The sequence below is a fragment of the Balaenoptera ricei genome, chromosome 5, assembly GCF_028023285.1.
Source record: "Balaenoptera ricei isolate mBalRic1 chromosome 5, mBalRic1.hap2, whole genome shotgun sequence".
Classification (NCBI taxonomy): domain Eukaryota; kingdom Metazoa; phylum Chordata; class Mammalia; order Artiodactyla; family Balaenopteridae; genus Balaenoptera; species Balaenoptera ricei.
In genome coordinates this window covers 30,276,995-30,290,877 of record NC_082643.1, presented here as the reverse complement: position 1 = coordinate 30,290,877, position 13,883 = coordinate 30,276,995, and the positions used below count along the sequence as shown (strand labels likewise).

Here is a 13,883-nt window from a genome sequence, read left to right as displayed (position 1 = left end):
TTTCCTATTGTTTATTCATTATACAAGTGGTTTACATTTTTAAAAATTATTTGAGTGATTTCAATACTTCCAATTGTGAGCATTTAAAAGCAAAACTGTCCAATGCTTAATCCTTAGAAATTATAACACTTGGATGGAAACTACCATCTGAGATTTAGTATGACAAGTTTCTTATGACAAGTTTGGGCATCATGTCCATCCCTGACCACAATTCAGTAATCTAAAATCACAAACAACAACAATTAATAACAGTTCCTCCAGAATATTTGAAAAGTCCAGGCAAATTTTCTGGAATTTAAAAGTTAACTCACCAGTATTGCCAACATCAGTGATAAAGACTTTGGTGAGTTTCACCCACACCTGGCTTCCTATCTTCCTGAGATCCTTTTCATTGTCTGGTTTAGTGACCTGTACTCTTTAACAGGGACATGATAGCATTCCTGTAATGTCCATCTGAAATCTTTGCTCAAAATGATAAAGGATTCCATTTTTTAAATAATACCTTAAATTTCTTCTAAGTATCCCAAAGCAGCTACTCAAAAGTATGGGCACATTTTCTTCCCAGTTTATTAGGGATGCCATTGAGTTACAGAAACCAAATCTTTGTTTTCCAGCATTCCATTTTGCAATGGTGTGCAGTGGGTTATAGTACAGAGCAAATCTCCCCTGACAAGAGATAAACCCTTGAAAGTGATAGTTTCCATTGGGAAGTATGACGAGCCCTTAATATTTCAGCGTGTATCGTGCCGTTATTATTATCATAATTGAATGTTACAACCTAAAGATAATATAAATTGCTCATGCAGTTAAACTGAAATGGAAAGCAATGTCTTTTGTTTTTACAAAAAGGCAATAACATATTTCTCTTTTTGCTACTGTTCAATTTGCTTCCAGCAGATTTTATGTCTACATTGCACAGAATGGTAACTTAACTGCCAAAGATGTCCAGTAGCTCCAGATTAAAATGTAATATAATATACATAAAGCTTTATTGTTCCTTTAGGTTGTTGTTTTAAACCAAAGTGGAATATTTCCCTAAATTCTTCAACAAATGTGCACCATTTACAACTAAATATGCTTATGACTTATACCAGAGCTGCTGAAGAAATAGGCCTTATGGACCTGTCAAATTATTTTCATGCAATTTTTCCTGTAGCGTTATTTTTACTGGCAAGTGTGCAAGTTGATAGAAAAGGAAATAATTAGCTATTTTCAGAATTGCTGATGCATAGAGCTAAAGCAGACCCGCCTGTGCATCTTAGAGATTGTGACATTTGAAATTACCTGAACAATACCAGAGCCATTTTTGGGCATAATTAACACCTTGCCTAATTAATGTCAGGTCTAGACAGAGTCACACTCTATTTAGGAAATTTTATTTCAGACTTGCTTACGCCTTTATAATATTGCAAACTTTAGATTTGTTTGCTGTTTCCTTAAGTGGAGCAACTTCTTCTTTTTTTTTTTCTTTTTTCTTTTCCCTCCCCCTTCAAGTAATCAATGCACTGCTGAACGAGTTCATTTTAATGCACTCAATCATGCCTCTAATGTTCGTAGCTTACGGGCGCAAGCATCAGTAATGCAGGAATGTTATATGGCTTTAGTTTGGGCCATTTCATAAAATATTCATGGAATCAAAAATGTGCATCAAAATAGCGGCTGGGAGAATTACATTTATGTTCCTGCTTTTATGGCAGCTTCACATTTAAACCCATTTGTGTTAATATCTAGTCAATCTTCCTACTTTAAAAAAAAACTAAAATGGGGGAGATCATATACATTCTCCTTTGCTTAATATTTGTTCTAGACATCTGCTGTGATACAACAAATATCTATAAACTTTCAGAGATGTTGTACCAGGGAAGAGGGGTAAGCAACAACCTGGGTAATACCCAAATGTATAAAATCTTATTTTCTCTGCGTAGTATTTATCTTAACATCCTACCAGACATTTTGCAGTTTACAACATTGTTTGGGTTTTGTTTATATTTTTAAATAAATGGCTAGATTTCTTGTTTATGTGGGCTTTAGGTAAAGTGAAGCTCCTTTGTAGTAGTTTTATTTTAAGAGTACAGTTTCTTTTGGGTGAAAAACTATAAATGCATACAATATTGGCGTTTATGTAGATGTTATATAATTGTTTTAAAAAAAACAAAAGCAAACCAAAAGAAAAAAACAACACCTGAGACTGAGGCTACTTCTATCCATGCCTGGATTCTTGTCTTACACAATTGTTCACAGTGTGTCTCCCATGATGTGTTTTCTGATACTATCTCGTGTTCTTGAGCTAAATCCATTACTGATGGTATTGGTGGAAGGTCATCTCCAGTTGCTCCCACAAAACATCTTGGCTCCATTTTCTTCCCTGATTCACTTGAGATATTAGTGGACACTCTGGATTTTTTTCTTAGCATGGAACCAGGCACTTAGCTGAACAATGGTTAGTATGCCTTTCTTGTCACAGTTACTCCTGTGATGTTTGTTACTCATAGTGATGAGTAATGCCTGGTGCAACAAGATAAACCTCATGTCCCCTCAGGAGACCTTTAACATCTATGAATGTGCCCTTCTCTTTTCCATTTTCAGTCAACTTTTACTTTTGTGATACCTTGGTGTAATTCTTCTTCTTCTCTCTGCCCTCTTTCTCAATGAAAAATAATGTTAACACCTGTGAATTCTGGAGAAGGACGATTATCTAGACGCTTGTCCTTCAACAAGATTGATGGTGGGATCTGGGAATCTTGTCTGGTCCTGATATATTCAAGTTTATTTGCTAACAAAGGGCAGACAACACATGAACACGGTGAAGAAGCTATAAAGGTTTGCTGTGAGCCAAATTTGAAAAACTGGTTTATGATCTTCATTTGTATTTACATGTGTAGTGTCAGAATGATCACTACATTGATGACCTCTTACAACATTTCTCTCAGGTATCTTAAATTTAAAAATTACAGATAAACACAGGATGCATTATGTCTTAATAAATATCTAGTCAATAGTAATATGAGTCTTTACTCAGAAAGTAAGAAAATCCTTAAAATCCTGTTCACAGTTGGAAATATAAATTGCATGGAAATGATATCATTGTTAATCATGCTTAAAGGGAAATACTTGCCTATTTAAACTACTATGCTCCCTTCATAGTGTAGACATATTTTAATATTTTTAAATCAAATATTATACCATATTATAATATGTACTTTCAAATTCTGACCAGCCTTTAGAAATTGCAGCCTGGTCGTTTGTGTGCTTCTGATTATTTGGATCAAATCCTTGCTGGCTTACTTACAGTCTTACTTGCCACCAAATAACTTTAGAAACGATTCCCTACATCTGAGAAGGGCTGGAAACCTCTTCTTCTTCTACGTAGTCACCTTGGTTTAAAACAGTGCTGATCACTACTATATATAAAATAGATAACTAGTAAGGGCCTACTGTATAGCACAGGGAACTCTACTCAGTATTCTTTAATAACCTGTATGGGAAAAGAATCTAAAAAGAGTGGATATATGTATATGTATAACTGCATCACTTTGCTGTGCACCTGAAACTAACACAACATTGTAAATTAACTATAGTCCAATAAAAATTTTAAAATAAATAAATAAATAAATTTTTAAAACTGTGCTGTGCTGGTCAGAATCCCCAGTGACCTCCTCTGTGGCAAAGTGGTTAAGGAAGGGGACATGAAACCATGAATAACCTGTGACCACAGGTTAGGACTAAGTATGGGACATCCTAGGTGCCTTCACCGCATGGATGTCACCTCATGGTTTAGGTTAGAGAATTTAGGGGCAGGTTACAGAGCTGGTTTTACATCAGACTCCTTCAGGAAGAGCAAAGAGAAGCACATCAGTGGCTAGTATCTGTTCTTTCATGTTGGAGGATCTTGTGATTGCCTGAGTAGAGTCACAGAATTATAGAACTGGTAGAGACTAGAAATCACATAACTCAAGCATTGTTTTTAACTTCAGATATTTATGTCCAGAGACTCTAACTTACTCCACCCAAGTTTTCTGACTTGTACCTAATGTGGCAGAACTAAGCTGTGTGGGTGTTTGGTGACCCTGGGTTTAAATCCTAAACATCACTTTTTAGCTATTTGAGTCATTTAATGTTTGTGAGCCTCGGTTTTCTCTTTGGTGCAAAAGAAAAGTCATATTTACTGCACCAGTTTTGGAAGGTTAAATAAGATAATGTCTGGGGAAAAAAAAGTTCCATTTTGACTAGCACCCAGTAGGACTTCAAGAAGTAGTAGCTCCCTGTTCCTTTTACCCAAGCATCTTGGACTGCTCCTTCCTCATGGCAGACTTCAAATATATCCTTGTAAGAGCTGAACCTTGGCTGATAATCATGACCTAAGCAGTACACTGATACTAGCCCCAAGTGCTCAAGCAAAAATCAAACTCAACTGAAAAGTCTGTTTCCCAGTCATTCCAAGGCCCCCTTCCATAGTGGCCAATTGAAACCAATGTCCCGAGAACCTCTCATTTCTGCTTAGCCTGTGCAGGAAACCTAATCACATCAGTAACACAGAGGGAAGTCTGGCTTGTTTGGAATACAGAGACACGGTCCCCACCTTTGTCCCCCCCCTTCCCCCTCTTCAGCCCTCTCCCCATTTCCTCCACATATCCTTTCCCCACTTTCACCCTCCCCTCCCCTTACCGCCCCTTTCTTCCACCATGTGGATCAAATCTTGGACCCAGCTATCAGTTCTCATATGCTATTTACATAATTATGCATCATTTGCATCTCATTGTAATTAGTCGAGTTATCCAAAGCTTCATCTCCTGGCTCTCCTCCTGGAATTCTTAGTGAATCTGTTATTTTATAACACATTTTTGGACCCTCTTTCCATATGGTTACTGTGTGTGACCACAGATGCTGTTAGGCCCTTCCTAGTCTCCTTATGGTCCCAAGTTTTTCTGGAACTATCTGGTTTACTCACAGTTCCCTGTATCCACTTGTCCCTATTCACATGGCCAAAAAGAAATATGTATCCATACTTTATAAATAGATGGATGCTGGACAAAAAAAAAGAACTCTCATATACATCTTTCCAGGGATACAGAGCTATACTTTACAGGCAGAAATATAGTTAACAGAGGAAACATGACACACATATATGTCAATGCTCCATTCGAGTTTTAAAAAAGAAACGAGAGTCATGGGTATTTGGAGAAAGGTGTTTCAGGCAGAGGTGCTGCAGGAGAGAGGTGAAAAACTATGCCTGCTTTTGTGGGAGGTAAGAGAAAAATTGTCAGTTAAATGTAAAGATAGAACAGTAAACTTCAACCTTGAGTATCTGCATCAAAATGAAAAAGGACTGGGCATTAATTTTAAAATAGTTTCCATTATATATTTCTCTTTACAAACTGAACACATTTTGATGATAGAAACATTAGAAAATGCCAATAATCAGGGAAAAAACAGAAAAGAAACCAATTCATCACCCATATAACACTGGTAATGCTTTGTAAATGTTATCTGATGTTTTTCAATATTTTCACTTATCATAAGCACCTGTCCATGTAATCAAATATTCTTCTGTAATATCGTATTTATGGCTTTGTAGTCTTTCATCACATGAAAATTTCATAATACAAGTTTATAAACAACTCAGGAGCACACACCCACCTCTCTCTATGTATCTTTGCTGATATGCCCTCCTTCTGCATGCGACTCAGACTGGCCATGTCTTTACTGAATTTTTGTACAGCTTATTTGCTGATTATACATCTCTGTTGTGTTTCTTTGAAAATACTGTTCGTCTTTATCTGTGCATTTTTAATATTTATTTTGATAGCAAATTCAGTGCAAAAATAGGAGGAAATTATATGCAATAGTGATGGCAGTGGCTACAGTATCCTGGAATGTCCAATCTGTAATATGCAGTGCATCTTATTTGAGGAAATATATTGAGCCTAATATGGCCTACATACGTTAATTTAATCAGTTGTGATAATATTGTCATAAGGACTCAACTACATATTTTGCAGGAAGACTGTGTTGTACTTAAAGAAAGGGAAAATAAATAGTGGCTATAATTCAATTGGCCTGTGGGTTTTTAAAAATATTATCACTATGACAACTGGTAACAGCAGCCGTGTTTATTGAGTACCTACTCTGTATCAGATATTGAACAGGTATTAATTCATTTCTCACAATAACACCATGAATAGTTAAACTATAATCTTACTTGCAGAAGAATTAAATTCGGGCACAGAGAGTGTAGTAATTAACCTGAGGCTAAACAGCAAAAATGGTAAAACTGGTAGAGGAATTCAGACTGTCTGTTTGGAGCCTGCACTCACTCTTAACTACGATTGTTGAAATGCCTAGATGTAAGTGCTTTTCCAGTTCATTCCAATTAGGTAACTCCAATACCATAAAAGAGCATTTACATTACAGGATTTTGTGTGCATTTCTACAAGGCAATTCACAAGTAAAATACAGTCTATATCATGGAACTACAAACTACCCTTCCAGAAACGTGCTTGTCACATTTCAAGGAATCAAATAACTTAAAGTTAATTTAGAGTTTTGGCTTTGAGAAGATATATTTCAGACTATATTATAAAATATAATTGAGAAGGGCAGTTAAGTTACATTGTAATTTTAAAATTCTCTATTCCATAGGCCTGTTTTGACAATTAAATGAGAAATGCATATAAAGTGCACAGCACAGTTCCTTGCATATATAATGTTGAATAAATGTTAGCTAATATGATTGTTATTAATAATTATTACTTGACATTCACACCGTCTCTAAACATTTGCAATTCTCCTCAATTTCTGCTAGCCCAAGTATATGCCTTTAGCGGGTATCCTTTCAAAATCAGTGCTGAATCCGAGGTCCAAATTGAGATAGCTCCTTTCCCAGCTGAAGTCCTCTTCAGCCTTAGAAATACTTGGCTGCATTCCGTGGTCCTCTCCCCGCCCACACACACTTTAATAGTAAAGCACAAGATGTATGCAAAATATTTGAAAATATGTTCTGGCCTGTGGTTTGTATTTATGAATGGCTTTTATTCTACAGGTCAGCTTCTGGAAGCTGCAGAGCATTATGAGGCCTTCCATCAATTGACGCAGGGACGGATATGGAAGGATGAGACAGGCCGCGTTCTCAACTTGTTGGCCTGTGAGAGTCTCCTGAGGACTTACAGATTACTCTCAGACAAAATGCTGGAAAATAAAGAATACAAACAGGCCATCAGAATTCTAATAAAAGCTTCTGAAATAGCCAAAGAAGGTGGGTGGAAAAGAGCAACTCACATTGCTGCCTTTAATGGGCAGATACTGCTTCTCCCAAGAGGGAGGTAAAAATCGTCAAGTGTTTGGGTGATCATTTCCTATGAAATGCAGGGACAAATGCCATCAATATACTTTCAAATTTCACTGTAAAACAGAGGGGCCTTAGTGCTGACAGCAAGAAATCCATTCGTTTCTTGAAAGCTTTATCTCCAAAATTGCAACCCTCTGGGAATGATGTTATAAAACAGTAAACCCATGATGAGAAGGTAAGGTCATTTGCAAAAGTTAACTCTGTGTGTGTGTGTGTGTGTGTGTGTGTGTGCACGTGTGTGTGTGTGTGTGTGTGTGTGTGTGTGCTTAAGGTCATATATTTCTTACAATCTGAGAGACCTTTCATTGTTTGTAAATTCCCTATGGTGGGGTAATAGGAAAGGTATGATAACTATTTAGTTAAGAGTAACAGGAAGATAGAACTTGAATATATTTTAGACCCTTGCCTGTCAAAGTGTGTGGCCTTTGGTCTGGCAGCCTCAGCATCACCAGGAAGCTTATAAGAAACGCAACATCTCAGGCCCCACCCCAGACCGACTGCATCAGAATCTGCAGGTTTGCAAGATCTCCAGGTGATTTGTATGCACGCTTACAGCAGTGAAAATGCTTTTGTGACAGCTGATCACATCCTTAATATTCTATTATCATTAAAATATGTATAAAATATAAAGACAAAAATTGGAACATATACTCATAAGCTTTTACTTTGTGAGATGCAAGGATGTTTTGTGACCTCAGAGTAGTATATTAATAAATTACTTTTCATGAAGGAGAAAAAGATGGAAGTTATGCTCTTGAACGAAAGTTCATCAGCTTGTGGACGTATTTAATCAGTTGGCTTATTGAGTAACAAATGGCTTATATGGAGTAAACAGGACTGATTTCCTGGGTTTGATTTTAATTTTTTAAAGAGTGAAAGTAAGATCTAAGCTTATTCTCTATGTTAATTTTTAAAAGTAATATTAGTTAAAATACCCATAGGACATCACCCCCAGTGAAAGATGTATCCCATTGAATGAACTGCTTTTGAATGAATGGTGATCTAGTACCTTCCCCAAAGGGGTACACACTGTCATAAGTAGTTAGCTCTTAGATCAATTTCAGCAGCTAACTTTAGTCACGTGAAAAGTTATGTGAACTTTTAATGTAAGTTACTGTTATTAGTTAGGAAAAGATATTTCACTTTAGGTTCACATTTGCTAAATTGTAAGGTTGTTCACAAAGAAAGCAAGGTTCCTAGGCCCTCTTCCAATAGTCAAAGCCTGCCAAGCCATCTCCTTTCTGAAAGCATCTCTCACTTTCCAAAGGACAGATAAAGAGAATAGGAGAAAACTTGCTTCTTCTGCTGTAATAATTTTTAATATCTTTTAAATCCAATAAATATTTGTGCCCATGTTTTTCATATAAGATAGTAGACAGGTTAAAAGATTGCACAGCATTTTACAGAGCTCTGACAGCCGCTGAAATGCTCTGGGACAAAACATCCCTTCTTACTGTTGTCTCCTACTTTGGTCAGGGAACCTGAAGCAGCAAGCTGACGATTGCATGGATAAGGCTTGCCTCCCGCATTGGTTTACATGGTATTTAAGGAGGACTGACATCCACTGTGCACCTTAGTTAGGGCACCTTGGTGTAATGCACAAGTATAGCACCAGCCATACAGTGGTCTTATGACTCTATTATTCTATTATTTTCATCTTTCAGTCATCAATGGTCTTTAATAAATTCACAAAGTTGTACAAACATCAGCACTGACCCCATACTCATTAGAAGGCATTCCCCATACCCTCCTTCCCCTATCCCCTAGCAACCATTAATCTACTTTCTGTCTCTGTGGATTTACCTCTTCTGGATAGTTCACACAAGTGGAATCATACTATGTGTATTCTTTTCAGCCCAGCTTCTTTCACTTAGCATCATGTTTTCAAGGTTCATCCATCTCGTAGATGGTATCACTACTTCATTCATTTTTATGGCCAAATAATACACTATTGTATGGTTGTATCACATTTTCTTTATCCATTCATCAGTTGATGGACATTGACGTTGTTCCCACCTTTTGTCTATTATGAATAATGCTACTATGAATATCTGTGTACATGTTTTCAATTCCTTTGGGTATATACGTAAACGTGGCATTGCTGGGTGGTATAACTCTATGTTTAACTTCTTGAGGAACTGGCAAAGAGTTTTCCCAAGTTGCTGAACCGTTTTACATTCCCATCAACAATGTATAAAGGGTTTCAATTTAGCCACATCCTCACCAGTACTTGTTACTTTCTGTCTTTTAATTATAGTCATCTTAGTAGGTATAAAGTGATATCTCACTGTGAATTTATTTTGCATCTCCCTGTTGGTTAATGATGTTGATCATCTTTTCATGTGCTTATTGCCCATTTGTATATCTTCTTTGCAGAAATGTCTATTCAGTTTCTTTGCCCATTTTTAATTGGATTATTTTGTCCTTTTATTATAGAGTTACAAGAATTCTCTAATACTCTAGATGCAAGTCCTTCATCAGATTGGGTTTCTTTTCACTTTCTGATGGTATCCATTGAAACCCGAGTTTTTAATTTGATAAAGTGCAAAGTAATTTGTTTTTTCTTTTGTTGTTTGTGCTTTTGGTATCATAACTAAGAAGGCTTCCACTAATCCAAACTCATGAAAAGTTACTTCTACACTTTATTCTAACAGTTTTATAGTTTTAACTCCTATATTTAGGTGTGTGTGTGTGTGTGTGTGTGTGTGTGATGTCAAGAGGGTCCAACTTCACGTTTTGTATGTGGATATCCAGTTGCCCCAGTACTAGTTGTTGAAAATGCTGTTCTTTCTCAATAAATTGTCTTGGGACCCTTGTTAAAAATAATTGACCATAAATGTGAGGGTTGTTTTCTGGATTCTTAATTCTATTGCGGTGATCCTCATGTCTGTCCTTATTCTACTACTACATATTTTTTATTGTGGTTTTGTAGTAAGTTTTAAAATTGGGCGGTGCGAGTCTTCCAAATTATCCTTTTTCAATATTGCTTTGGTTCTTCCACATTGCTTATATTTCCACATGATGTTTAGGATCAGTCTGTCTACTTCTCCAAAAATGACAGCTGGGATTTTGATGAGGATTGCATTGAATTTGTTGATCAGTTTGGGAAATACCACTATCTTAACACTGTCTTCCAATTCATGAATATGGTTATCAGTCTATTTACATGTTATTTAGTTTCTTTTAATGATGTTTTATAGTTTTCAGTGTACACATTTTGCCCTTGGTTTGTTACATTTATTTCTAATATTTTATTCTTTTTGATGCTGTTGAAAATGGAATTTTTTCTTTTATTTTCAGATTGTTCATTGCTCGTGTGTAGAAATAAAATCAACTTTTGTATATTGATCTTGTATCTTGCTACCTTGCTAAACTCATTTATTAGCTTTGATGTTTTTTGTGGAGTCTTTAGGATTTTTTATATGTAAGATCATGTCATCTACAAGTATAGTTTTACTTATTTCTTTCTGATCTTGATGCTTAAGGGTAACAGAATATGCCACCCCAAATGCCACTTTGGCATAAAGAGTACTGTGAGCTAAAGGCACTTGAAAAACAAGAGGCAAAAAGGAGCATTCTAATCTCCCCCCCTCTTCCTAAAAATAGGAAATGGAAACACCCATATGAAAGATGCCCTGTACCATGAGAAAAGAAACATTCTTTGATTGGGAGCCTAGGCCAAGAGAATTCTGCACAAGCAGACCTTGTTAAAATAATCCTCATCTTCTTTAACCTTCCTTCCTTTATATCTTTTTCCACAATTGCCTATCTTTGTTCAACCCAATATTAAAGCAGGTAGGTTTTGCCATTTCATTGCTCTTCATTCCTTATGAAGGCTCCCATGTGACCTAAAGCTTATGTAAATTTATATGCTTTTCTCCTGATATTCTGTCTTTTGTCAATTTAATTCTCAGGCACAGCCAAAAAACCCTAAGATAGAGGTAAAAGTTTGCCTCCCACTAGTGCCTTTTCTTTTTCTTGCCTCATTGCACTGGCTAGACCCTCCAGTACAGTGTTAAATAGAATTGGTGTCAGAGGACATCTTTGTCTTCCTGATCTTATGACAGAAACTTTCAGTCTTTCACCATAAAGTGTAATGTTAGCTGTGGTTTTTTTTGTAGATACTTTTTTTAACAGGTTTAGGAAGTTCCCTTCTATTCTGAATTTGTTGAGGGTTTTTTTTAATCATAAAAAAGGATTGGATTTTGTGAAATGTTTTTTCTGCATTTATTGAGATGATCGTGTGGTTTTTATCCTTTCTAATAACAATGGTATTTTACATGGATTGACTTACAGATGTCGAACCAACCTTACATGCGGAGGATAAATCCAGCTTGATCTGGTATATAATCCTTTTTATATGCTGCTGGACTGGCTTTGATAGTATTTTGTTGGGAATTTTTTGTCTATATTCATAATGGATATTGGTTTGTAGTTTTCTTTTCTTGTGGTGTATTTGTCTGGTTTGATGTCAAAATAATAGTGGTCTCATATTTGGGAAGTATTTTCTCCTAAGTTTTTGGAGGAGTCTGTGAAGGATTGGTGTTGATTATATTTTTAATATTTGGTAGAATTCACCAGTGAAGCACTCTGGGCTTCTTTTTTGAAAAGTATCTTGATTTCTAATTTAAGTTCTTTACTTGTTGTGGATCTATTCATATTTTCTATTTCTTCTTGAGTCAATTTCATTAGTTTGTGTCTTTCTAACAATTTTTCCATTTCATCTACTGTACCTAATTTGTTGGTATACCATTGTCCATAATATTCTCTTAAAATATTTTTTATCTCTGTAAGGACTGTGGTGATTTCCCTCATTCATTCCTGATTTTCATAACTTGAGGCTTTTCTCTTTTTTTTTTTTTTTTTCTTGTTCAGTCTAGCTAAAGTTCTGTCAATTTTGTTGACTTTTTCAATTAACCAACTTTTTGTTTTATTGATATCCTGTATTTTTTTTCTATTTCATTTATTTCCTCTCTAGTCTTTATTATTTACTCTGTTTGTTTTGAGTTTAGTTAGCTCTTCTTTTTCTAGTTTTGTAAAGTGGAAAGATGTTTCCTATTTTTAAAAATAGACATTTATAACTGTACTTGTCCCTCTATGCTCTGCTTTAGCTGATTCCCACAAGTTTTGGGTTTTTGTATTTTTATTTCCATTCATCTCCAAGTATTTTCTAGTTTACCTTCTGATTTCTTCTTTGACACATTGGTTATTTAGGAGTGTGTTTAATTTCCACATAGTTCTGTGTTTCCCAAAATTTTCTGTTACCTTTAATTTCATTTTCTTGCAGATACCATCTTCTCAGTGATATCCACTACCCTGACAACTGTATTTAATATTGAAACCTGCCTTTTTCTTTGTACCCCTACTTAGCACTCCCAAATCCCCTTACCCTGCTCTATTTTTTCCCCAGAATACTTATCACCATACAACTTACCATATAATTTATTATGTTTATTTTCAATTTCTTGTCTCTTTTTTATATTTCTCTAAAATATAAACTTCCCAAGGACAGGGAATTTGTCTGGTTAATGTACTGATGTATCCCAAGTGCTTGGAGCTGTGCCTGGTACAGAGTAGGTCCTCAGTAAGTACTCATTGAATAAATAAATGAGTGAATATGTTTTAGCCAAATAACAAAAGGAAGTTTTAGGGCACATTTTAATAAAACATTTGAGTTACTCTGAAGAACATCATCTCTGTCCATTATTCCACCTGTGACGACTTCCTCTTTAGATTCTCTAGTAAACATACTAGTGTAAGAATGAACAATTTAGTCTTAAAAATAAAAACATGATTTTTTAAGATAAATGATTATTGACTTGGATAGCAAGGCCAATATAAATTTAACCCACTCAAATAAACAACACAGTATAAATAATATTTTACCCTTTTTTCTCTTGTATTTGTGTTACTCAGCTTTAATAATGCTGACATCTTCCTCCATTATTTTATTGCTTTCACTTTAACTTTGTCTCAGTAAGCAGGAAAAATTCTTATACTTAAATCCTATTTTAAAACTAATATTTGGTGTGATCTGACTATTTGAGTTAGCTGCTTCAAAATCTTTCTATCAATAGGGGTAGATTTCTTTTTTCTTCTCCTCTTTGCTGGACTGCCCTTTACATAAAGTTAGATACAAATGACGATACTCTATCCAAGCATGAGGTTGTTAGTGCTTTAACGTGGTTACACCATTTAACACAGAAAGTACAAGTTACAAATAGTCAACCTTTAATTATCTAAGAGGCAACTTCCCACCATAGTCTCTTCCTTCTACCCCTTCTTCCCCTTCCCTATCCCACCCTTCTCCCCAGTAGTCATAAACCCATAACAGAGAAAAAGTGAGGGCCCAGCTGAGTTATGAGTTCAAATTCCCCAGACTGAATCGCTAGCACCATCAACTCTGCTGAAGTGAGATCTTGAGGGTATAATTCTTTGCAATTGATGAAATTGCTAGAGAAGAAAAAAACTACTGTCACTGACATTTGCCAACCTGTTTCTTCATAGTCTTCCAATTGAGCCACTGCTTCACGAGAAG

The 13,883-nt window shown here is 35.7% G+C and overlaps 1 protein-coding gene across 1 annotated transcript in view; it reads left to right on the top strand.

Annotated features, from left to right (window-relative positions):
- Window positions 1-13,883, top strand: part of TTC29 (tetratricopeptide repeat domain 29) — a 251,221-nt gene that overhangs the window by 60,466 nt on the left and 176,872 nt on the right. The window contains exon 5 of the mRNA XM_059923939.1: window positions 7,040-7,252. Within this exon, the coding sequence (XP_059779922.1) occupies window positions 7,040-7,252 (213 nt within the window). The remainder of the gene's footprint in view (window positions 1-7,039; window positions 7,253-13,883) is intronic.